At 45.7% G+C, this 24,533-nt stretch overlaps 3 protein-coding genes across 3 annotated transcripts; 1 reads left to right on the forward strand and 2 right to left on the reverse strand.

Annotated features, from left to right (window-relative positions):
• Positions 1-3,179: 3,179 nt before the first annotated feature.
• Positions 3,180-4,106, reverse strand: LOC136496171 (pathogenesis-related protein 1-like). The gene is made up of 2 exons (XM_066491869.1): positions 3,818-4,106; positions 3,180-3,726 (listed from the first exon to the last, which is right to left on the reverse strand). The coding sequence occupies exons 1-2, from the start codon at positions 4,002-4,004 to the stop codon at positions 3,431-3,433; spliced, it is 483 nt and encodes a 160-aa protein (XP_066347966.1). The 5' UTR covers positions 4,005-4,106; the 3' UTR covers positions 3,180-3,430.
• A 6,640-nt stretch (positions 4,107-10,746) lies between these two features.
• On the reverse strand, positions 10,747-16,020 carry LOC136496181 (uncharacterized). Its single transcript, XM_066491873.1, has 12 exons — positions 15,788-16,020; positions 15,550-15,696; positions 15,335-15,450; positions 14,505-14,659; positions 13,911-13,999; positions 13,262-13,784; positions 12,862-13,029; positions 12,434-12,615; positions 12,261-12,340; positions 12,060-12,168; positions 11,183-11,257; positions 10,747-11,075 (listed from the first exon to the last, which is right to left on the reverse strand). Exons 1-12 carry the CDS (start codon positions 15,881-15,883, stop codon positions 10,920-10,922), a joined length of 1,896 nt encoding a protein of 631 aa, XP_066347970.1. The 5' UTR covers positions 15,884-16,020; the 3' UTR covers positions 10,747-10,919.
• A 35-nt stretch (positions 16,021-16,055) lies between these two features.
• LOC136496189 (uncharacterized) lies at positions 16,056-23,135 on the forward strand. Its single transcript, XM_066491879.1, has 11 exons — positions 16,056-16,422; positions 16,515-16,598; positions 16,690-16,823; positions 16,903-17,000; positions 17,477-17,565; positions 17,654-17,747; positions 17,825-17,982; positions 18,084-18,154; positions 18,385-18,499; positions 18,915-19,127; positions 22,717-23,135. The coding sequence occupies exons 1-10, from the start codon at positions 16,183-16,185 to the stop codon at positions 19,080-19,082; spliced, it is 1,251 nt and encodes a 416-aa protein (XP_066347976.1). The 5' UTR covers positions 16,056-16,182; the 3' UTR covers positions 19,083-19,127; positions 22,717-23,135.
• The last annotated feature ends 1,398 nt before the right edge of the window (positions 23,136-24,533 follow it).

Consider the following 24,533-nt stretch of genomic DNA (forward strand, 5'->3'; position numbering starts at 1 on the left):
AACGTTATGCAGTGCATAGAACATCACCATCAGGAGAGTGGCCTCATCATCCTCATCAGCCTGCGCTAAATGAGCCTCAGCCTTCTTCTCCTACTTGTGATTTGGGCACTCCTTTGCCCAATGGCCCATCTTCCCGCAGCGCCGGCAGGCGATGGGGTCGACCTTCTTCTTCTTCTTCCTCTTCTCCGAAGAAGCCTTGCCGCGACGCTTGCCATCGCCACCATGGCTGGAGTAGGCTTCCCTGGAATTCTTCTCCTTCATCCGGGCAACCCACTCCTCCTCTGTCAGCAGCAGCTTGCCGCTGTCCGCCGTTGCTGTGGCCTGCTCCATGCGCTCGTCCGCCGCCCGCAGATGGCCTGTCACATCCTCAATGGTGAGGGTGGACAAGTCCAGCATCGTCTCTATGGAGAGAGCTATCTGGATGTACTTCACCGGCACGGAGTGGAGGTACTTGGAGACCACCTCTTCTTCGTCAATGGTGATGCCGTGGCTCCTCAGCTTGCTGATGAGCGACTGCAGACAGAGGGAGAAGTTCTCTACCGACTCACCATCCTTGAACTTGAGGTTAGCGTCCTCCTGCTTCAGCAGCTGGGCCGTCGCCTTCTTTGCGCAGGTCGAAGCCGACGCGCATAGCTGCAATGGCCTCCCACGTCTCCTTAGCAGAGTTCTTCGCCCCCAACGGCTCCCTATACTCCGCTGGCACAGCAGCGAGGATAGCCTCTAACGCTGACATGTCATCTTCCTTATCGGTGCCTTTGTCAATGGCATTACAGAGCCGTCGTGCTCTGAGCTTGACCTTCATGGTCATCGCCCACTCGCCATAGTTGGTGCAAGTCAGCGTCGGTCAACTGGTGCCGCTGACCTCCGCACCGTCGCACGACGACCTCCTGTCGTGGCTGGACAGCCACAGTAGCGCCGCTGCTGTCGCCCATCTCCGAACCGTCCATCATCGCCAGCGGTTAGTCCGGCTGACAGCGCTTGTACGGTTAGTGCAGCAGCAGGGGCAGGCGCAGAAAGGGCTCCAGTGCAGCGGCAGGGGTAGGCGTCGAAAGGCTCCCCTGCCGCACTGTAGCCACAGTAGGGGCAGACGCAAAAGTCAGCCCTGCTGTCACATCTAGTCACTATAGCAATCCTGACAGCATAGCATGTCTGTGTACTAGGATTAGATGGGTAGAGTTGTATATATAGCTTTCCACTCCAAATCAATGAAGAGAGAGAGTTTAGTTTTGCCATCTCCTCTGCAGAGCTCCGACCAACGCTGGTGCTTGTGTTGTGTGTGCGCGCTCTGTTCTCCCTCTCTCTTCTACCTCTAGCCATAGTGTGTGGTCGGGAACGATGGTGAGCGGTCGGCTCACCGGTACGGGAGATCCCGAGCCCAACACCATCCACCAGACTGTCCGTCGTCCGCATCACACCACCGCGGTCCACAAACCTAGGGCACGACATCTCTGTCTCGCTGTGGTCGCCGGAGGACTCAGAGGGGGCAAAGAGTTCGGAGGACAGCCGGCAGGGTGCTCGGCGTCTATTGTTTGCTTCTTAGTTCATAGTTGATTAGTTGTCGGGCCTCTCATATACCCTCAGCTCGCTGGGCTCACATACACAGAGGTTACGTTCCCATTCCGGGCCAGACACCTTAGCAGGCTGGGCCTTCCTTTGGACGCTGCGCCTTGGCCTTGGACGCTCATAGGATCACCAGGATGGGGGAGCTAACATCACTAGATGGAGTTCTGGTGAAAACAACTAGGAATGTGTTTGATTTGACGAATATCTTAGATGGGACATAATGGTTTAGGATGAAAACAGTCAGAAAATCCCTCAACCGTTTTCTACTTCTACATTTGAATACGAAGCGAAAGCGGTAAAGCCGAACGCGAAAACGAACACAAACTTACAAAATATCGAGAATTTCGAAAACGAACTAATTCGAACGGAATTATGTTGAACACGGTTGGTAAAAAAATCAATACGGAATAGTGACCTATAGGACCAAGTGCATAACAATTAACAAGTGCATGACCAAATGCATAATAATTAACAAGTGCTACAACTTTCATATAAAAAGTATCTCCATTTGACACCATATAAGAAACATATGATTTTTCTAAGGCAACAAGGGTTTGTACGCAATTAATATACTGCACAAAAATTATTTAATTTTTTAAACATCTTAACGACCTCAATGAAAAAACTAAAAACTAGAAAGTTATAGATCTTGTCGAGAGCTACAATTTTCATATAAAAATCATCTTCATCTAAGATCGTATGAAAAAAGATACAAATTTTCTAAGGCTGGACTTCTCATGGGCCAAAAACGGTATAAGCCGAATTTCAAAAACGGGATATTCTGAATAAAAAGCGGAAAAGTAGAAAACGGTCAGGAAAATACCTAAACCATTTCCGTTCCGTTTTCGAATTTGGTTTCTGCGGCTGATAAGCCGGCTGATGCAGATTTTTTGTGAGAGAAAAACATTGTACCATGACTGATAAGCCGGGCTGATAAGTTCAACCTGCTGAAGAAGTAGCTCAATACCCTCGAACTTCTTGTTGGTGGTCTTCGCGTTCGCTGCCATGAGAAGTTCAACCTATGTCGGCTTCATCTTCGACACTAGAGCGAGTCACCATGGCGATGGAAAAAATTTGGCCAAAAATCATCCTGCTCTGAGCACCAATTGTGATGAACTAAGATAGCTGAGGAAGAATTAGAGGTAGATTCAACAAGAAATGGATAGGAATCAGAGGAATTTCAGCAGTGGGAGCCCACCAGGAGGTACCTTGGGGTTTCAGAGTTTGGATTTCAATTAACTGAGCAAGCTCGTTACATGCCGTTTTGGCCCCCTTTAAGGTGACGCAATGTCGACTTCCCATCCGGTATGGGTCCACCTGTCGTTCCCTCCTGTCTTCCGGGTCCACTAGTCAGCCATTGCGTTCCTCTCTCTTGTCGGATCCTAAACACCTCCGCTTCCAGGCCTGCTTCCGCTGCTGTCTTCGCATACCCCACGGAGTCATGACAAACGCCTACTTCTCCCACCTCTCTAGTGAACACTATAACTCCTGGAGTCTTCATATTATTCGAAAAATAATTTCAAATTTCAACAATGACATATTCCCCAGAATGAAAAGTCTCCAAATATCTATTCGAAATGAGGAAACATTCCTTATTCAGTCAAACTTGCATAGGATTTCAAAACAGAATACCTCGTATAAACTAGGCATGCCCTTTTTCTTCCCACATAGAAAACCATGAGGGTATACACATAATCACACAAACAAAGCATCGTACATACCACTTATAACATCTCAAGTCCATACACCGCACACTGCGTAGAGCAGCTTTATTTTGTTTTGTATGAAAAAAGAGGAGAACTCCAGGAACGAAAAAGAAAATTAAACCCAAACTTCAGGAAGGGGAATCGCATCCCAATCCACCGATCTAGTTGTAGGCGTCGGGGTTGGCGACGAGGTAGGCCTCGGCACCCTTGAAAATGGCGGTGAGTGACTCCTTGGCCTTGGTGATCTCGTCCTTCACCTCCACGCCCGGCAGCGGCTTGAACGTCGTCTCCACCTTCGCCACGCTGCCGCCGTCGGCCGCGGGCTCCACCTTGATGTGCGACGTCGCCGTCTCGATGGCAACGCCGATGCCGCCGCCCTCGAGGAGCGTTTGCTTGCACTCGCACTTGTCCAGGTCCAGGAAATCGAGCCTCTCCTTCGTGAAGGTGAACGGCATGACTGCAAGAGCGATCGATCGCACGTCATGAGCTAGCTGTTTGATCCATCAGGCGAGAGAACATGTTGGTCTGGGCATGCCGCGGACACTTACCTGAGGTGAAGTTGAACTGCCTGACGCTGCCAACGCCGCCGTCGCCCTCCACGGGGTGGGCGCTCGCAACGACGTGGGAGGCGAGCTTGGGCGCCAGGTTGTGCCAGTCCAACACGGCGGCGCGGAACAGGCGCGGCGCGGCCACCGGCGACGCGATCTCGAGTGTCCAGCTGTTGGCGGAGGCCATTACTTCAGTGATCGTCGGCCGATGCTTAGGTGCTCAGCGCTGAGCGTGGCAGTGCTACTGCTGGTGGTTTTAGCCTTGCAGCTTCTGCTTGTGTTGCCATGAGAGTGGCGGACTGAGGGCTTTAAATAGGCGGTTATGGCGGGGGTTCGTGGCGTCCGGTGAGGACTGAGGATGAGACGCCCGGAAGTGAGGCTCCTCCCAGCTCCCACATGGGTTGGCTTGGCACGGCACCTTTGCTCGTCGGTCCGTTAGTCCATTAATGTGGCCGGGGTTGCAGACACAAGTCAAGAAACGTGCTGCCATTCCGTCAACGTTCAACCCCTGAAGGTGTATAATATGTCGTCGAATTGGCACACCGTTTCGCTTTCGCGTGAGCCAAATGATTAGAATAACGCTGGTTTGGGATGATGAGCTTCTAGATCAAAAAGCATGTAAGCGTGGTGGGTTGGTGTGATTAGAAAAGAGAATTATATTGTGAGCGTCCTGACTACTTGCATCACTCTTGTGAAAATTTTGCATTTTACCCCTTTTAAAAATTTATTTTATAAATAAACTCTTCATGAAACCTTTTCTAAAAATGACCCACGTCGAGATATCTTACCATATGAATCCTGTCTCCAAAAGCTGACCAGCCAGCGTGCCACGTCGTCTGTTTTTCCCGGCCGTTCGATCGGACGCGTAGACGGCCCAGATCGGGCGAGCCACGGTCTTTTTGCGAAAAAAAAAACCCTTCTGTTTTTCGAAAATCAACACGCGCTCTAGAGGCCCTCTCGGTATATTTTTTAAAAAACACCTCATATTATTTCGAAATCAACCTCCGCCCCTCCCTGTCCTCTCCTCCCTATGCAGCCTCCACACGGTCATCGCTCGAGCAAGGAAGTTGCGTGCCCTCGCTGTGCAGTGGAGGGTGCAGAGGCACGCGAGATCCGAAGGCGCGCAGATCGGGCGAACCTTATCAGGCCCGACGGTGGTCATGGTCGGCGGAGGAGGAGGAGGCGCTGGCTCCTCCCTGTCCTCTCCTCCCCGCACCGCCTCCATGCCGGCACGAGCACTGTCGTCGCTTGAGCATGGGAAGCCGGACGACCTCTAAGGCATGGGAGAGCAAGTGGACCCCTCACCTATGGCCGCGCATGGCTACCAGCTTACCGCCTCCTCCACGAGCGCATCCACAGATGCGTCGACCTCCTCCATACAACGCGTCAGGGAGCAATCTCTTTTGCTTCGGCGAGGGCAGTGGGATCTATGGCCGGAATCCACAGTGGCACTTGGGTCCTCAGCGTGGCGATGGAGCTTGACGTCTCAGCGACAAAGCGGTCCAGGTGAGGTGCGCTACAATTTTTTTATCTATCTTCACTTCTCTTTCTTACAGTCTCTCAGATCTGGTGCCACTGACGAAGGTTACAGAAGAGCATGGCCAAACAGCAGGAGGCATTGGATCTCTGTCCCCTAGCCGTTGCCACCGTTCGTCATCGATCTGCACTAGGCTGTCGACACCGCCCCCTACAGTCCCTGCCAGCCATCAAGGTGAGGCCTTCCTCTCCCTCACTCCGATTTGTATACAGCCTAGGATAATGCAATGTTGGAGATTAGCTATTGTTACCTACAGTACTGCTAAAGATGAGAAATTGTTTTGTTTGTTAGTCTATGCCATATATTTAGGCATAGTTGTGATTGGAGATGCTTTGTGTATTTCACTGCTAAGGTATTGTCTTGCATGGCTTGAAATACTCTGAATTAACATATCAAATTTATGTAAAATACTATTTTGCATACCATGGTAGCAAACCCAATAATCTATCCTTACTTACATTGCCATGATTGAGTGTTTCAGAATACAGATGGCTGCTTAGTGAGATTGCTAGACTAAATGCAAATGTGGAGCAGTAGAGGAAGACAACATGCCAGTACAGAGTGTTCTTTCTCCTGAGTTCCACGGTCATATTTCTCATAAACAATGCACGGCATCCAAAATTTAAGATAAAGGGCATGATTTTTTTATTGATGTATATTATCATGTGCACAAAATCACTGCAGATCCTTGCCATTTTGGTAGCGATCTGCCAAGGTAGAAGTGGCGTGGTAGCAATCCCTGCTGAGCTCGCCTAGGCTGATGTGGGCTCGAAGGTCAGCTGTCTCTTCCTTGCTTGAAGTGCAGCAGCACCACCAGTGGCGACGCCAGGATAATTGGTCGCCGGGGTCAGTACCCAGTACTAACGTGTAGGTTGAGAGAATATAATACCATATATAACATTAAATTAAATTATATTAATATTATAATAACTGTATATTGTGACAAAATAAGCTTTTATAAATCGCAACAGTAGTTATCTTTTAGAGTGTCCCTCGAAGACCGGTGGTCAGTGTTCAACCTACCGGTTGGAACACAAATACCGAAGGGAAATGATAGAAACGAAAATCGCAAAACTCGATGAAAATCAATCTGAACAAAATGGAATCGAAACTACCGGTACGTGAATTTTCGGTAGAAACAAAAATCACTGATTTTTGGTGAAAATTGGCCGAAATTTTGATCCGTGCCGGTGGTATCAATGTCCTCTGATTGCCTATCAAATTAGTCATATAATAAAAATTGTAGCAGATACTAATGTGCAAACATCCATTAGTACAGTTAAAAGTCACTAGTGAAATGCAAGCCATAGTGCCATACTGAACTACTAAAGTAGCATACATACCTGGCATGTGGCATCTTGGTCTGAATAAAAAAGCACGTTCTTTACTAGAACGCAAGGAACACGGACGCCACAGAGCTTTGGCCGGCGGCCGCTGCCCGCTGGGACTTGCGTCGACGTGAGATCAAGAACAGATGACGCCACGACGGAGCTGTGCTGTTGTGGCTAGGGGCCAGGCTGCCGGCCAATCTCCCCCACGACCGCGGAGGATTTGAGAATTGAGATGCAAGACTACGAAGATGAAAGGGTGTGGATGCAACCAGGTTGTACCGGAGGGCGGAGGCAAGCCAACGTTTGGTATTCTGGGCCTGCGAATGGAATATTGATCGACGAATGGGCTGAGGAGATAGTTGGACTGCAGACTGCTGCTGCTGGGCTGCCGGTGGCGTAAGTATTTTCTACCGGGGTCTACGCAGGCAAGAAATCGCAGGGTATAGGGAGGATCGCAAAGTCGTCGGTGTCGCCCGACCCCGTCGAGTGAACGTAGCTTCGCCCCTGTGCAGCACCACTCTACCTACCTTGACGTTAGAACCATGCCAGAGACAGAGGAAGCTCAGCGCCTGGTACCTGCCAGTGACAACTATGCATATTACTTTTGTGGCACAAAAAGTACCACTTTATTCCTTACATGGAACTTATCTACGTTGCAGCAAGCAAATTTCATGGCACCCTAATTTTACATTTGTGAGATCTTGACGCCTCAAATCATGTAGTTTAAAGAACACTATAGAATTTCAAGGTAGTAGAGACAACATTTTCTGCTCAGTTTGAGTCAAATATCATCGGAAAACAATTGCATTTCTCTCTTCCTCTACTCTCACTTACATCATGTCAGAGCTTAATTTTGCAATCTCAACCGAAAGCATATTTTTTAACAATAGAAGAATAAATAATTAAACATATTTACCCTTACACTATTGCTACGAAGGTGCTTTCATTTCCTTGCCCTCGCTGATACAAAAGTAATCAGACATCAAACAAAAGAAATTCTAAACATTATAAATCCCACGTAGAATCACCACTGGCTAGCTCAACATGGCGCGGCAGGTTTTCTAGTGCCGCTTTAAAGTTGCCACGTAAGTGCCGGCGTGTCAATCCGGCTGAAGATCGGTGTCTAATTGATCAACGCCAAGATTAACGCTGAGGTGTTGCACCTGCACAGTAATAGTTGAGCCCAAGTGCATGTACTTGTCCATTCAATATCTTCTGAAGATCCATAAAAAATATATATAAATCCTCTTGACATGAGATTGATTTCATTAGAACCATAACGTTACCCTCTACGGGACAAAAATACATGGATTGATAAAATATTTGCCAAGTTTTTCTAGAGAATCAGGCATGATTTACATGTTGTAATTTTAAAATGGCTTGATACGTTGTAACTGGTAGGTTCTTAGGAATTTTGGTTAGCACTTTGCTAGCTGGGTCTCCCTCTCTGTATTTTTGGGTTTTATAAGATCCGTCGATAAAGTGCTGGGAGCATTGTTCCATAGTTTATTCAAGCAACCCATCTAAAATCAAAAAATAACTTATAATTTAGACTGGACAGAGTACTTAATAATTCGTGCACAAGATTTATGTCAAAATTATTTCTAGAAATTTTGGCAAACATTTTATCTATTGATGTAATTTTATCACGTAGAGAGTAACATTTCGTTCTAATAAAATTGATCTCACGTCAAGGCGATTTATATTTAATTTTGTATGAATGTTCACAAAATTTCGAATGGACACTCAGCTATTGGCTTGTACTGTGCAGGTGCAACCTCGGCGTTAATTAATTAAACGCCGACGTGACTAATCGCGTAGAGTGATGATACGTCGAGCTTTGGTCTTTTCTAGGAAAAGTTCTATGAAGGATCTATTTATAAAAAAAGTTTTCAAGAAAGAGTAAAATGCAAAAAAAAATTACTAACTCTTTTGGTGTCGTCGCACTGTCGTTGTTTCCTCTCCAATCTCCGGAATTAAGCAAAGGTTTCGCTGTTTGCTTTCTCAGTTTACCATCATACGATTATTTATTATACTATAATCCTGTAAATATACCTCTTTTTATTCATCCTGTAAATATCTATAGTGGCGAGAATATGGGCAGAGCTCATACGAAAAAATATCATAGTGGTGGACAGAGATGTATGAGAAAATATTCAGCGCAAAGTATCAATTAGTTGCAAAAATTTTCAGTGCAAACTATCAATTGGGTACAAACATAAACCCTTAGAAGTTTTTTTATTTAAAAAAAAAGATGCCAAATCACAGTAGACGTACTTCGCCACAAAAGTTAACATACAAGCATAAACCCAGACAGAATGATAAACTTCAGGTGCACGTGAGCACACACACGGACACACCTCTCCACCGCACAAATCTCCGTCTTGTTCGCTGGGTTTATAAGCCGTACTTTTTTAGCCAACGAATAGTATTTTTCTCTCATAACAAATCAGCCAACAGTATTTTCAGTCATGGCTTATCAGCCAAGCGAACAGGACACTTATCTTCTTCCCTCACCTCGCGCATACGGCTCCATCTTCCTCATGCCGTATCTTCTTCCTCCCGCACGCCCTCGCCGCCTCCTCTCACCCCGCCCGGCTCTGGCTCCGCGACGAAGCCCTCGACCACCTCGACTCGGATCCAGCGACGCCCTCTGAGTGCCCCCGCCTCCACCATCCCACCACTCCGACGCCCACCGCCCCGCCGCCGGCGGTAGGGTCTCGCCGGAGCTCCGCGGCCGCGGCCGCGGCCGTGGAACTCCGGCGAGACCCTACCGCCGGCGGCGACCACCTTCTTCCCCTCCCCCCTCCCCCCTCCCCCAGCCACCTCCTGCGTGTGGCCATGTCAAACTTTGCCGAGCTCCGACGAACTCCGGCCATCGCACCCCCGCCTCGACCTGGCCCGACCGCCACGACCGACGCAAGCTCCCCTAAACCGCCCGTCGACCATCCCCACCGCCAGGCCTACCTGCCTCCCCCCAGCCAGCCCTTCTATACCCCGCCGGAGTTGGACGAGAAGGGGTGGCGCGGCTCGCCGGAACCCTAGGCGCCGCTGTCTTCTTCGCCGGCGCGGTCGCGGTCGGGCGCGTGGCGAGTGTGGCACAGGCACGGGCGCGTGGTGGGTGCGGGCGGTGCCTTCTCCGGTGGCGGCGTCAGGCTCGGCCCAGCGTGCGTCTTCTCCGACCATCGAGCATCTTCTCCGACGTCGAGCGCGTTGCCTTCTCTAGCGTCGAGCACATCAGATGGATCTCTCTTCTTCCCCACGCGCAGCGGACGGCCACGCGGGTGTGCGCGCCGAGCGTCGGGAGCGTGCGTGCTCGGAATCAAGCATTTGGGAATTGGATTATTTCCGTACGTTTTTTTTTTACAAACAAGTTTGTATGTTAACTTTTACACGATAAAAAGGCACATCTATGACAATATGGATACGCATTTCCAAAGGGTTTTCACGTTTACATATGGAGATTGTATGGCCCGAATATTTCACCAAGCTGCACCTCACACGTCATTATACGGAGGTGGGGTGAAAACTGAAAGTAATTAGAAGAAAAAGCAATCCAGAATCTTAGAACTTAGAAGTCATCACAGTTCACAGCATCACAGAAGTGCCGCGGGGTGGGCGACTGCGGTTCGAGTCTTTTCGATCGGGTAGATCCATACTATATGTTCCCTGGGGAATAAAAATCCATTAGTGAGCTTGTCAAAGTTTTTTAATCTTTACTATCAATAAATTAAGGATTATTAGCATGTTACATTATTACCTCGTAACTATGATGGCAAGATTAGTTTTGATATGTACTAATATATGTTGATTAGTGCACATTTATGTGGAAATTAAGATAGTAGTAGTGCTAATTAACATATTTTATTTTTTATTAGTAATTACCATGGTAACAAACTTTCAACCAGTCAGCCTAACTAATCGCCGTAGTATCATGAAAGGAGAACCTTTTTTTTAACTGAAAGGAGAACCTAGGGTTCCTAACTTTTGACCAGTCAGTCTAACCAATCGCCTTCCTATATGGAAAGGAAGGAGGCACAGCTTCAAAGTGGCTTCAAAATGCAACCAGACAAAAATCAAAAATCAAACTTGTCGCATATAGTTTACAAACTTGACAAAAAATTCTGTGCAACTTTTCAGCGTTGCATATAGTTTACAAACTTGACAAAAATCAAGCTTGACCATTTAATTAAAAAAAATACATCACCATAATGATGAATACCAGCAGTGGAGTCTACTTAGCATCATCATCGCTGTTTTGTGACGAATCTGAATCTTGACCAAACACTGTTTCATCAACGTCTTCATCCTCCTCTTCGTCAGACTGGAAAGCAGCATCCTGCATCTCCTCTGATGTCGGCTCAGACATGTTACTAGCAGCCTTGTCGACCTGATGGAATTCAAATAAACACATGATCATTCGGTTTAGTCATTAACTGAAACATTAGAATTTATGGGTTATCTTTCAATGATTCAGTGTTGGATATGGATGAAAACCTGAGCCATTATTAACCGAAGCCGGCCAGAAAGCTTCAGCAAATCTTCAGTAGCTTTGTATCTTTCTGCACACATCTGCAAATGAAGGAATAATAAGTTTTTCTGCGCACATCTGTGAATGCCTTGTTGGCCACAACTTGCCTGTGTTGACTAAGATTGGTCTGGTGTCAGGTTTGTTCCAGCCTGCCAATAGATATCAATCTTACTATCTTAGGTCATATTTTGGCAAATTCAGTTGAATTAAACCTCCCATTTTCAGCAATATCAAAACTTGCGAAGCATGGTGTAATTTAGTGCTGGAACCAAAACAAAAGGATAAAGCAAACACATAATGTTTCATGATGTTAAGGCCCTTTTTCGAGTATTTTTTTTTTTCAAAGTTCATGGGAAACAAGTAAAATCGCACCAAATACTATGAAATTCTCGTTTTTCAGATGATGCCTTAATGTGACACAATACTGTGCTGTTTCTCACCAAATCTATTAGCCAGCCACATTTTATTACTCTCACAATGTTTGTCCATAGAACATCACTCGAACCAACAGAATAAGTTTGAGTTCAAAACATCAATGTGAATGACCACGCAAACCTCAGTTTGATAACATGATACAACCACCTCTTATTTCAAAGCATTTAATTAGGGGTATGAAGGAAATATGGCAATAACTACTCTCCTGGTAGCCTCAATGAACAAACATTGTGGGACACAATTACATATTCACCTGACGCCATGGACAAACATAGCAAAACGGAGGGAGTAGTAACTTAAGGTAGTTTGACTTAGATAACTCCAGAAGTTAATTACATGATACAACCACCTCTCATTATATAGCATGATGTCTCCCATATCTATCTCTTTGCGTTAGAGGCACTATACCTTGTGCAGGTTGCTAATTACTTTTGTTGATTCCTCAGAGGGAATAAAACGGCCATGAATGACTAACAGGCAGTATATCCAGCGCAATACAACTTCTGTGCTACCAGATCTGTGGAAACATCAACAAACAGGGCAAAATACATAATTACACGATGCATGAGAAAGCACGGAGAATAGACATGTAAATTGAGTCTTGAGCACCTTGTTATCCATGCAGATACTAAATTCTCAAGAAGTTTGCAAGCATCTCCAGGTTTCAATGATCTTAGATGACCTCGAATCTGTCAAAAGAACAGATCATCATGAACAGTGTACAATAGACATGCAAATAGATTATATGATTGAATATGGAAAAGAAATTCAATTCCACAAACCTTCTTACTGGGTAAATTAGCATTGAATTTTATGCTGCCATCACCAAACAGATCGGACAAAATATCAGAGGGAATGCCAGGATGGCCCTTCATGCTCTCATCTACTCTAGTGTCAATAATGCCACACTCCCTCATCATATCCTCGATGCATATGCTGTCATCTTCGATTCTTTGCACAGGAACTAAACAAACAAATGAGTAAATGTAGTTATGGAAATGTTTAAGACAGCCACACACTGAGAAATAAATAAATCAACCATACATGTAAAATTCAGTGAAACCAAAAGTAAATGCTAGTGAATAACAACCTACAATATGTATATGTGATGGGAAAACAACTGCTTATGTAAGTTCAACATACCCAGACTGCTGCGTTTCCTTACTATGCTGTACAGAAAAGAATAAAAAACTATCAATATGTCATTTACCTCTTTTATGAATAGATCTTGTAGTGGTGAGGTCACTATGAATCTCCGGCTCCACATCATCACTGGGTTTTGTTACACCATGTTTCCTTTTCTTTTCCTGTGTATGGAGCTTTGGAAGAGGAAGGATAGCATCTTCAGCATTGGCTCGGTCTAGAGCAGTTACAATTTCTATAAGAAAAAAAAAAATTAAGATTTAGCCCAAGAGTAGCTACCAAAACTCAAAAAGGTGCATCCATGCTTCGCTCATTTAAGAATCGCACAAATTTAGTGCACAAACTAGTAGCTGACTTAGCTACTAAAAAATTTAAAGGGGTTATCATTTGTGTAACTCCCAAAAAGAAAGTGAAGTGAAGAAGCAAGATAAAATTTTCAACATAACTAACGAACATTCTCACTATACCTTGCTTTTTCACAGAATGGCCTTTCTTTGTCATGGTGGTTTGAGTATTTGGCAAGAGAACACCATCTTGAGAAATGCCCAAATTAATATCCGTACCATAACAAACCAAAAGTTTATCAAAAGATGGTTTCACTACAGACCCATAAGCCAGTAGGACATGGGCAGAATTAGGTCCATCCACTCCTTGAAGTTTTGCGGCAAATATCGAGAATGCCTGATGAACTGTTGACACAGATGACTCAGACAATACGATCTTGGTCGGCTTCTTATTACGCAGGTCATCCACATCATTTGCAGACCAGAAATAGCAGACACCAATCTCAGAAATAGCCAAAATGTGTATTTCTCCTTCATCTGAACATTTACAGTCCACAAATATTGCTGGGTGCTCCATCGACAGGATACAGTTTGAGCTCTGGGTTTTCCCACTGCCCAGCTTCCAAATGGCAATATAGCGTTCCCCAACTCCAGATGACAAAACATACTGGCTATCATTGCTAAAAACCATGCTCCTCACAGCAACCTATGAAGTTTTCATGGGTGCATGCAATAAAAAAAGATGGGTACTTAGATACAGAGGGGACATATCTCTAAACAGTAGTCCTGAAAGAGGAACACCAATAGGTAAGAGAAAGCAAGAGATACTCACTGGATGTCCAGAGAATTTTTTAATCTTTTTGTTGCTGGAAGTGTCAAAGGTCCTCAACTGGCCAGCTGCTGTTGCTAACACATTTCCATCTGACATAATCAAGTACAAGCTGCATGTAGTTAAAATTAAGTGGTGGAACTTTGCTGGATATGGATTGCATATACAAGCAAAAAATGCATATATAGAAGATGGATCCTACCAAGGACCTTGGCAAAAACAAGGTGCACATGTAACTAAATAAACATTTCAGCAAGCAGCATAAATGATATATCAATACCTGTAACTTATCAATTGATGAATAATAATGTTAGATTTCCATTTCCACAAAAACATCATAAGTGTCAATATATCGTCTCATAATGCAGATAGACAGATATTCTTCACTGAGTTCATGTGCCAAGTGTTAAATCTATAGGCCAATCTACCAGATATAATCCTGTTACATCTATAGCCACCGCGGATACATTGAAACCTAGTGTTGGTTCGTACACAGCAATCAGAGCAGTGTTACATCCAAAAGACACAATTTATGAGAGCAAGCGCAGTAGAGACAACATAGTCACAAACTAAGAAGTCATTTCACAGTTGAGATACCTGATGACACAGCTAATGCAGATATTGCCTTTGAAGAGGATTTAAATTTCCCGACAACAGCCCCATCAGAGGCATCAATCCTACAGACCATGCCATCAGCGCCTGCCGTGTACACACTCCGCCCATGTTTTGAGTATGCTACAACCGTCACGCCCCTAAACACAACATGTACTCCAATGTAAGTGAGCATAACTGAGATGAAGCTTTCAGAGATTAACCTTAGCAGCAAAAATATAAACAGGGACAGGGCCAAAGATACAATATGAGTATGCTTCACAACATGTGTAGCCATTTTTAATGTTACTTGTTAGTATGGTCATTAGGTGTAGCTAGTGGTTTTGACTGGGTTGGCTTTGGTTTGCACAGATTAGATACTGCCATACTGGTTACCATTATGGGTTGGTTTGGATTGGGCCAGCGGTTTAGACAGTGTGGAACCACCATCCGCTGCAGGAATGTAGTTACTTGCGTATCAACAACGGTCTTCTTAGCGGCAGCGGCAGCAGCTTGACGGAGTGTTTCTGTGTGGCAGTCCAAAGGTTGAAGATGACCAAGGATGGGTTAGCCGGTTTGATTTGTTGTAAACCGAGAGCCAACCCCCTTCCAAGGATGTGATTTTGACTCTGCAACGAGTAAACCCATTGCTAACTGTTACCCTGATTTGATCTGGATTGGTTTGTGGGGTGAACCGGTTTTGACCCAACCTGTGAACAGGGCTATGGCCATAGATGATCCTGTACTTAGTTGTGGTTTATTGGTTTCAACAACTGAATATGTATTTCCCCTAGCACTTGAATTCAAATAAAAGAAGAGGTTAAACACCAACTTACCCAGGGTGGCAATCGCTGACCTTCCACTTCCAATCGCCCGCAGCGACATCAAGTGCCAGCACATCCCCACTGCCTGTACCAAGCACAATCAGTGAGCTCCCAGCCTTCCTCTTCTTCTGCTAAGAAAAAAAAAATGTAAGCAGGTGATAAGGGCGCATCCCAACATAACAAGCTGTAACATCTCGACATGGGGGTGGTCAGGTGGATTCGCTCACCTTGCTGGAAAGCTGTACCCACTTCATGCAGGTGTAATCGAGGGCGAGGTGGCCGCGCTTCGACTCAGCGACCGCGCCCGCGCCCGCCTCCACTGCCGGGATGTCGGCAAACTCGGTCTGCAGCCGGCCCCGCACGGCGTCCCATACCTGCGCGAACGGCAAAGAGAGCGTGTTAGGTAGCCCATAGCTTCAGTGGCAAGCTGCTAATGCGAGGACCGTAAGTTTCGATGTTCCCTGCCTTGATGCGGCCGTCCCCAGAAGAGAGCGCGAGGAAGTCCGCGCTGGGGCTGAAGGAGGTGAGCAGGTCGCGTATGGGAGCCGCAACGGGCGCCATGGTTGGCCCGCGGCGGGCGGCGGAAGGAAGGAAGGGTTTAGCCGGCGGCGGCGGAAGGAAGGAAGGGTTTTGTGGAGGAATGCGGTAGCGGCGGTACCCGTTCGTGCAAACCTACCAAGCCCGAGTCACCCTCGCCCCGTTTGCCGCTTGGGCTCGGTCGCCCCATGTTTGGGCTCGGTCGCCCCATATAGCCAGCCGGATCGTGTTGGGTGGGGATAGGGTTTTTTTGCGCCAAACCAGCGAGGCAGCGACCGTTTTGCCGCCGTAACACTCCCGCCTCCCCCTCGCCGCCGCCGATAATGGAGTCCAGCGCCAAGAAGCTTAGCAGCCTCCGTATCACCTCCCTGGATGATGATGACGACGAGACCGAGGTCCCGCACCAGCCCCCTCCAGCAGGCCCCTCTGCCGCTGCAGCGGATTACGAGGACGCCGACGATGAGGATGAAGAAGTGGAAGTGACGCTTGGTGTCCTTAGCAAACCAAAGCACGCAGGCCTCCTCCTCCGCCACTTGTTCCCCAGCAAGGCCGGCGGCATCCCGGTGCGCGCGCCAGCCCGTGATAAATTCCAGTAGTTAATTTTCTTTTTTGTACAGTCGCAGTGTTGATGCCAGGGTTGTGTGGGTTTGTTCAGGCGTGGCTGGACCCCGTGAACCTGCCGTCGGGGAAGTCCAGCTTCTGCGGTTTCTGTGGCGAGCCTCTGCAGTTCGTCCTCCAGGTGATTTCTTTGTGTGCAATGAAGTTTTGACACTCGATTGCTTGTTGTTTGGATGTCGACTTGGTCACAATTGGGCTTTGGTTTTGGTTAGATTTATGCACCAGATGAAGACAATGTAGCAGCCTTCCATCGAACGCTGTTCGTGTTCATGTGCCCATCCATGGCGTGCTTGCTTCGAGATCAACATGAACAATGGAAACACAAGCATGGGAATCCATGTAGAAGGTGAAGAGAGTCATGTATCTGTAATGGTTTTGTTCAGAAATCTTCAGATTTTTATTGTTTGAAGTGGATTGTGTTCCAGCGTGAAGGTCTTCCGGTGCCAATTGCCACGGACTAACGCCTTCTACTCACCTCAGCCTCTAAAGCATGATGGCTCTGACAAACCACTGTGTCCAGGAGGTAGTGTTCTCTTCTGTTGCATGGCAGTTGACACTATATATCCTACAATGGCTGTCGCATAAATATGTGAAATTGCGAATATGTTTGATAGTGACTTCCGGATTTCTGGACCTGAATTCTTGAAGTTGCCATCTATGACATTATTTGTTTCTGCCACTGTGCAACCTTTTCTCCATGTCAACTACTACCTTGCTTTCTCGTTTGGAAACATTTCTGTTTGTTTACATTTGGAGTGGCTAGGGACCTATGGCACATGCAAATTTTGTTCAAAAGAAGTTTATTTGGAAGTGCGTAAGCTTAACATAAATATACAACAATTGCTGTCTTAGAACTTTCTGACGTGTCACATTACTGTTTATGTGCTATAATCCTGCAATCTGTCTACTAGTTGTTGGTAAATGAGCTTTACCTGTCCCTTGGCTGTCAAACAGTTAATGTTACTACATTCTTTCAAATGCCTAACTCTTTGTTGCCAGCTCCTGTATGCCACTGGTGTGGTACCTGGAAAGGTGATAAAATATGTAGTAGCTGCAAGAAAGCAAGATACTGTTCTGAGAAACATCAGGTATGTATGTCGGACTTTAGCGTCCATCAATTCGTTTCTGACACGAACATATATTTTGGATTAATGGCTCTTGATTGCTGTTTCTCAGGCACTGCATTGGCGTACTGGTCATAAAAATGATTGCCTCCAGATAATAAGTTCTTCTGCTGCTTCAAATTCAGTTATGCCAGCTGTAGGAAAAGGTGATTATGTTTGGATTACTAAAGCTATTTATGCTCTTAACATTTGAATTGTGGCTCACATTTTTGTCTACTTTCAGTTCCTGCTAGCACTTCTTGGCCAGAATTTGAAATAGAAATAGACTATGAAGGTACTTTTGATTCCGATAGTGGTGATGAAAATAACTCAAAGTCTTTGGTGATGCAAAGACATGGGAAACCCGATGCTATGATGCAGTCGTGGATGGATCAATTTGAGGTTTTGGGCCCATTTTCCTTTCTTCATTCTCTTTGGAATAATCTCTGTTGGACTTCTGCTTATGCATCAATCATTGTGTTTATTTACTGCTATCTGGGTAGGCTGATGCTGACAACAAATGCTGGGCATCTTTTCAAGAGCGGATCTCAAGAGCACCACATCAAGTGTTGAGGTGAAATTTCATTGCTTGCATGATTTCTCATCTATTTTTACCATGTTTTATATTGAATCCATCCACATTTTGCCTTGTCTTTTTGGGAAAATAGCCCTATCGTTACTGAATTTATTACTTGCATTGTATACTTATTCTAAAAAAAGAAATGTTGCCTGTATGTGCATTACAGTGTATTGTGCAGGTATTGTTGAGAACCCAATGCTAAACATAACATGTGTATTATGCAGGTATTGTCGAGAACCAAATGCTAAACCTCTCTGGGCCTTATCTTCTGGGTGTCCGTCAAATGCTGATATCCCATCATGTAGCTACTGTAGAGGTCCATTATGCTATGAATTTCAGGTTGGCCAAATTTCTAATTTATGACCACAGTCCATATTTCATTATAGTAGTTGCTCCCTCCATTCAGAAACATAGGCTGTTTTAGTTTGGCCTTTCAAACTTCTCTTACTTTGACCAGATTTATAGAAAAAATATATTAACATCTACTATACCAAATAAATACACCATCAAGACATTAATAATATATTTAATGAAACTACTTTTATGCTGACATGTTGTAGATATTCTTTTATTTTTCTATAAGCTTAGTCAAGTTTTACTTAGGACAAAATTAAAATGACCTAGATTTCGAAACGAAGTATATCCACTAGAAGGACGAAGACTCCAATTTTTTCATATATGTACCGATCCAGTACCATCAAATCTAAAAGTTAGGATCCGAAGGTTTTACTTACATATATGTTCTGTTTTCCAGGTAATGCCACAATTGCTTTATTTCTTTGGTGTGAGAAATCAACCAGACTCACTTGACTGGGCAACAATTGCTGTCTACACATGTCAAGGGTCATGTGACCAAAGTGTTAGCTACAAAGAGGAATTTGCTTGGGTTCAGTTGTACCCTATAACAACCACGAGGCGGTAATAATGTTTACCTATTCCTCGGAGTAACTGCTGTCCAGTGCTGCAGGTTTGAAACTTCACCTGTTTTTCTGTTGCAAACTAATCGTCACTTTCTGTTTGTTATAAGTAGTCAGGTCTGTTTACAGGCTTAACATGTGTCATAAGCTTGTAAGAAATAGGATGAAACATCAATAAATCTTCAATTGTTTTTTAGGTGTCAAAAAGTTTGCAGAAAGTCAGAAAAACAATTCAGTAAATACACCCACCGGTAGAATTGGAGGTTGGGATGCTTGGAGCAGTGAGTAGTGAGAGCTTCTCTAGTCCCATTGTTGCACCTATGTCTTGACAATCATGGGTAACCATGCCAGCAGGCAATAGTTGCCGAGTGTACTCCCCCTGTCCCAAAATAGAAGACGTTCTCGCTTTCCGAGAAGTCAACTTTTTTAATTTTGACCAATTATATATAAAAGAATATTAATATTTATAATACATAATTAGTATCATTAGATAGATCCAAAGTTTTGCTAGGCGCTAGGCGAAATCTAGGCGATGACCCTTAGCCTAGCGACTAGTCCAACCTAGGCTAGCCTAGGCGATGCTAGGCGTTTTTCTAGGCGTTTTGCTAATTTATATTTATATATCAATATATAATATATACATTTATAGCACAAATCATGAATAATTTAGATAAAAAATAGGGAAGGACCAGTAGACATACCTTAGGTCCTTTGTCCTTAGTTGCAGTTGATACACTACTGATCACTGAATTTCCTGCAGCACTGCTGCAATAGAAGTGGACAACACTTTTAGATGCAATTGGGCATCAATACAAGTGATACAAAAAATAGGAAATAGCAAGTTAGGTATTTATCAGAGGTCTGAGCCTTCTCCCATCCATTATCAGCATTTCAGCAGCATAGGATAGCCTTTTGAAATCACAAACATGAAGGGACAGCAGGCAGCAACACAGAATATAAAATGGATAGTAGACTAGCAGTACATTACATCACATGATTGATGATTCTCAGTTCTCACAACACAAAACACAAGCACACAGCAGGAGTTCTAAGTTCATAAATTAAAGATACATGGATGCATAATAAAAGCTAAAACATGACATGAAGCTATCTCACACTTCTTCCGTAGGGTTCATCCATCACATAGTCATCCTCATCTTCATCAAACTCTTCTTCTTCGGACTCAAACTCTTCTTCATAGAGCTCTCTCACCCTTGCACTTCTACGCAGCTCTAGTTGTTCTTCTGCTCCCACTGCATCTCCAAGCACAGACCAAGGTATCCCTGTACCTTCCATGAGTTCTTGAGCCTCTAGCAACTTCTCTTTGGTGGTCTTCGTGCCCTGGCATTTCTTCGCATTCTTTCCTTCTTGGGCGATATGCTGCTTCAACCGATAAACCCCTCCAAACATTTGCTTGTCACACAGTATGCACTTCACCTTGTCCTTGTTGTTCGGATCAACAAGAACTCCATACTCCCATCCCACATCATCTGAATTCCTTCTCAAGACAGTTGCTCCCTCTGTTCCACTTGCAGTTTCAGATTGACCCTTTGTTCCCGTCATCTGAGTTCAAGCCATCAATCAACAAATTACAAACATATACATGCAATCGCCAATCAGTCAACAAATTCATAGATATATATATATATATATATATATATATATATATATATACATGCAGATGCAGTCAACAATTTCACAGATTCATCATAGTAGATACATGAAATCATTCAACAATTTCAGATTTCAGAAACAGAGGAGAGGAGAGCAGGGAAAAGGAACAACTGCAGGGAAAGGAAACAGAGGAGACCGGCTGTATATGTTTGCAAACAGACAAAGCAGGGGAAGGAAACAGAGGAGTAGGGGAGGAGGACATACAGACCTTGGGAGGAGACCGACGGGGAGGAGCTTCTGGCGACGACGAAGAAGAGACCGGCGAGGAGGAGCACGACCCGCGGGGACGAGCTCGTCGAGGAGGAAGGAGACCGGCGGGGAGCAGCGTCGCCGGCGGGTCTTGCCAGGCGGGGAGGTGGCTCGCCGGCGAGATCTGCTTCCAGGCGAGCAGCGCAGCCGGCAGGACCTGCTTCCCGGCGGGGAGGAGCATGACCCGCGGGGATGAGCTCGTCGAGGAGGAAGGAGACCGGCGGGGAGCAGCGTCGCCGGCGGGTCTTGCCAGGCGGGGAGGAGGCTCACCGGCGGGATCTGCTTCCAGGCGAGCAGCGCAGCCGGCGGGACCTGCTTCCCAGCGGAGGTCGAGGTCGAGGCGAGTACGACTCTCTCCCCTTCTCCCCCTTATCCTTCTCCAGCGCAGCAGCGCGCGACTTTTTCCCGCGCCCAGAGCTCTGCGCGCGCTCGCCCGCGGAGCCATTCTTTTGCGCGCGATGGCCCGCGTCGCCCGCCTAGCTCGATTCCGCGCCGCCTAGGGCTCCTGGGCGCCGCCGAGTCGCCGCCTAGCTCCGCCTAGTCGCTCCGCCCGCCTAGAGGGGCGATTACCCCCCTAGTCCAGGCGCCAGGCCATAGCCTAGCGACTAGGCGCGCCTAGGCGAGACATAATCGTCGATTTTCAAAACTTTGGATAGATCGTTGAATATACTTTCATAATAAACTTATTTGGAGATATAAATGTTGCGCGCATTTTCTACAAACCTAGTCAAAGTTGAGAAAGTTTGACATGCACGTATCTCATAACGTCTTCCTTTCTAGGACGGAGGGAGTAGATATTATAAGTTCCACTTGTCCTCTATTTTAGGTGCCTGATCTTTTGTTGTTGTTCAGGCAATAGGCAATTTTGTTATTGTTTGACTATAGAAAAAAATGTGAATTGTCTCTTGTGAGTTGTCCTTTTAATTTTACTAGTTGGTGGCAATTTTGTTATTGTTTGACTATAGAAAAAAAAATGTGAATTGTCTCTTGTGAGTTGTCCTTTTAATTGTACTAGTTAGTTGTATAAGATTGTTGCCTGCTCAAAATTTAGGCACCTGAAAGATAACAACTCCCAACCATGTGCATCTATGTGAAGTGGCTTGTAGCTTTGGAGGAAGAATTAAGTCAAAACGGAATATTGCACTTTAAGTTCTTATACATAGATCTAGGAGTTCGTGACTCTGTCCATCAAATGTGTTGGCCTTGGCAATGTTATGGCTTGTAATTAGTGTTGAGTTGGTGGGCTTTATCTGTGGTATTAGTGAATTGTGCCGCATCAAGTGGAAGTGCGAGTCAGGTAAAAAAAAAAGAATTGGCTGAGAAGTTTGAAAAATTCCGAAGATTAATCACGTAGTACATCACAAGAGAATTTCAAAACCAAACTATATAGCATATTAGACATAAAATACAAATCTTTGGTTGCCTGTTCAATCCTAGGTGGGCCACTCTGTGATTAAGTTGCTTTGGGTGATTGGGTCATACATTGTTTCTCCATTATGGAAGTACTCATGCGACCCTTTCATACCCAGGTGATAGTTTGGTTGTCCCTAGGGCTGGGAGAAATCCTGGGTAGTCTCTAGTCTGTTCAATCCTCAGCTAGATCAAAATACAAATACAGTACCTTTGGCCATGTTGACCTGCGTGACACCATGACCAAATATAAAGCCTTGATATTAAGCCTTTACTAACTTCTGTTATGCTTTCTTGTATGGCTAGGGAGTTGACAGGAATCATCTGCAAGTACGTACCACCTTTTGGTACTAGAATTTTTGAGATAGGGGTTGGCTTCAATGTTTCCAGGTCTATTGGTCGTGCGGAGTTAAGCATCTTCCGACTGTGGTCCCAGACACCCAATGCTTGGTGCTCGTTACATTGCATTTGGTCCATTTAGGCACTACCCCGGGGCCCATGTAGGCCTTATGGCAAATACTAGTTGCATATGCTTCCATTTTTGTGGTGGCCACCATGTGCGGTTTAATAGCGTTCACATTATCACTAAAACTATCTTTGGGGTTTTTTCTTCTCTGTCGATCTAAAAATATACTTGGTATGCTCTTTTTCGGATAGGTAAAACATAATATTTTTGTTCCCTTAGTCTCAGAAGGTGCTCACATGCATGTAAACATTTCCTACGATGGTTCATTGGCCAAAGTTTTGATATAGTTTTGATTTTAAATTAGGGTATGTGTTTATCTTCCAGTGGTGTTTACCAGCTCTTCGGCCCGTTCGCTTCGCTAAAAAAACAAGTCGAAACAATGTTCCGGCTGATTTGTTGTGAGAGAAAAATACTGTTCCGGCTGAAAAAAAAAACAAGCTGAAAAAGACGGATTATAAGAGAAGCGAACAGGGTCTAGGCGGCTGGGCCCTTTATGCGTGGAATGTCAGTTGCCAATATCCATGTGCAGTTTTGTCGATTCGACGACGCCATACACAACGCTGCCATTTGCGTGTAGCACCGCGCTTGTTGTTCGATTAACGCACGCACGTCTTCAGTCTTCCTTTGGTGGATGGATAACTGGGTATGGCGTGGTGCCGGTGTCCCTTGCACGACCCAGCCGGCGTGCATGGCCGGTCAGGCAACTCAGGCTCGCTCGAGCACCGGAAATCAGATACAACCTGCCGGTGCCCGGCCTTTTGTGGATAAAAAACGAGGCAGCCGGAAGAAGACGCGGAACCGCCGCCCCGAGCTGTCATCGTCTCTTGCCGGCAGCCAAAGAAAGCCAACAAAAAGGAAGATCGCTATACGCTACATGCTCACGCCTGCCCGCTGATTCCAGCGGAAGGCGTGGTGGCGAACTGGCGATGATTCGGCTGCTGGTTCTGCTTTGGGGTCGCATGGCACTGATGAGGCGCACGCGAGTAGGCACACCTGGCGGGCAAGCGGGCCACGGAAAGCATCAATCAGTCTGTCGGAAAGATCTCTCTCAGGCCTCAGCTCTGAGAAATCTCGGATCCACTCGCTGTAGTATATCTTTTTTGTTTTCTGCTGTCATCATGTACCAGCGCCGCGGCTTGGTGGAACAACCAAAAATACATACGCCAAAAATACCAACTACAAAATTTTTCTCAAAACTCCCATATGATGATGATGAGTGACACTGTAGGAGTCAACCCTAGGTGTTGCATTAGAAGTAACCCAGCTAGAAAATTTCATGAGCATGGAATGTCATTTGTTATCATGTGTATTTAATTATTAACAAATGAAACGTGGCATATATTGTCAACTCACATGGTGATTTGAATTTTCAGTTGCTTTATGTAATGCTTGAAAACTCCTTTAAAGAAACACTCCATAAAGAAATTATTATTCAAACCTAAGGATAAATGATTAAAAAGAAAGAAGAAGGCCTCGCAGGCCGACACGGCCTGCTCAGCCCGCAAGCCAGCCCTGCAACGCGCGCCGGCCAACTCACGCGACCGTGCGATCGGCCCACGAGCAGCCCAGCGCGTCGCCCACGCCCGTGCCCCCGTCCGCCTCGCTCGCAGCCACTGCCCGCTGGACCCCGTCTGTCAGCCACCCCGCCTACAGTGTC

This window comes from Miscanthus floridulus, chromosome 1 (genome assembly GCF_019320115.1).
Source record: "Miscanthus floridulus cultivar M001 chromosome 1, ASM1932011v1, whole genome shotgun sequence".
Classification (NCBI taxonomy): Eukaryota; Viridiplantae; Streptophyta; class Magnoliopsida; order Poales; family Poaceae; genus Miscanthus; species Miscanthus floridulus.

Bases quoted from the DNA above. Each gene is read 5' to 3' on its own strand.
- LOC136496189 (XM_066491879.1), top strand. From the start codon at position 16,183: ATGGAGTCCAGCGCCAAGAAGCTTAGCAGCCTCCGTATCACCTCCCTG. The intron at 17,566-17,653 runs GTATGTATGTCG...GCTGTTTCTCAG, and splicing joins ACTGTTCTGAGAAACATCAG to GCACTGCATTGGCGTACTGG. The intron at 17,983-18,083 runs GTTTTGGGCCCA...CTATCTGGGTAG, and splicing joins CGTGGATGGATCAATTTGAG to GCTGATGCTGACAACAAATG.
- LOC136496181 (XM_066491873.1), bottom strand. From the start codon at position 15,883: ATGGCGCCCGTTGCGGCTCCCATACGCGACCTGCTCACCTCCTTCAGC. The intron at 13,030-13,261 runs GTATAGTGAGAA...TTTTTCTTATAG, and splicing joins CCATTCTGTGAAAAAGCAAG to AAATTGTAACTGCTCTAGAC. The intron at 12,341-12,433 runs GTTTGTGGAATT...TTCTTTTGACAG, and splicing joins CTAATTTACCCAGTAAGAAG to ATTCGAGGTCATCTAAGATC.
- LOC136496171 (XM_066491869.1), bottom strand. From the start codon at position 4,004: ATGGCCTCCGCCAACAGCTGGACACTCGAGATCGCGTCGCCGGTGGCC. The intron at 3,727-3,817 runs GTAAGTGTCCGC...TCGCTCTTGCAG, and splicing joins GCAGTTCAACTTCACCTCAG to TCATGCCGTTCACCTTCACG.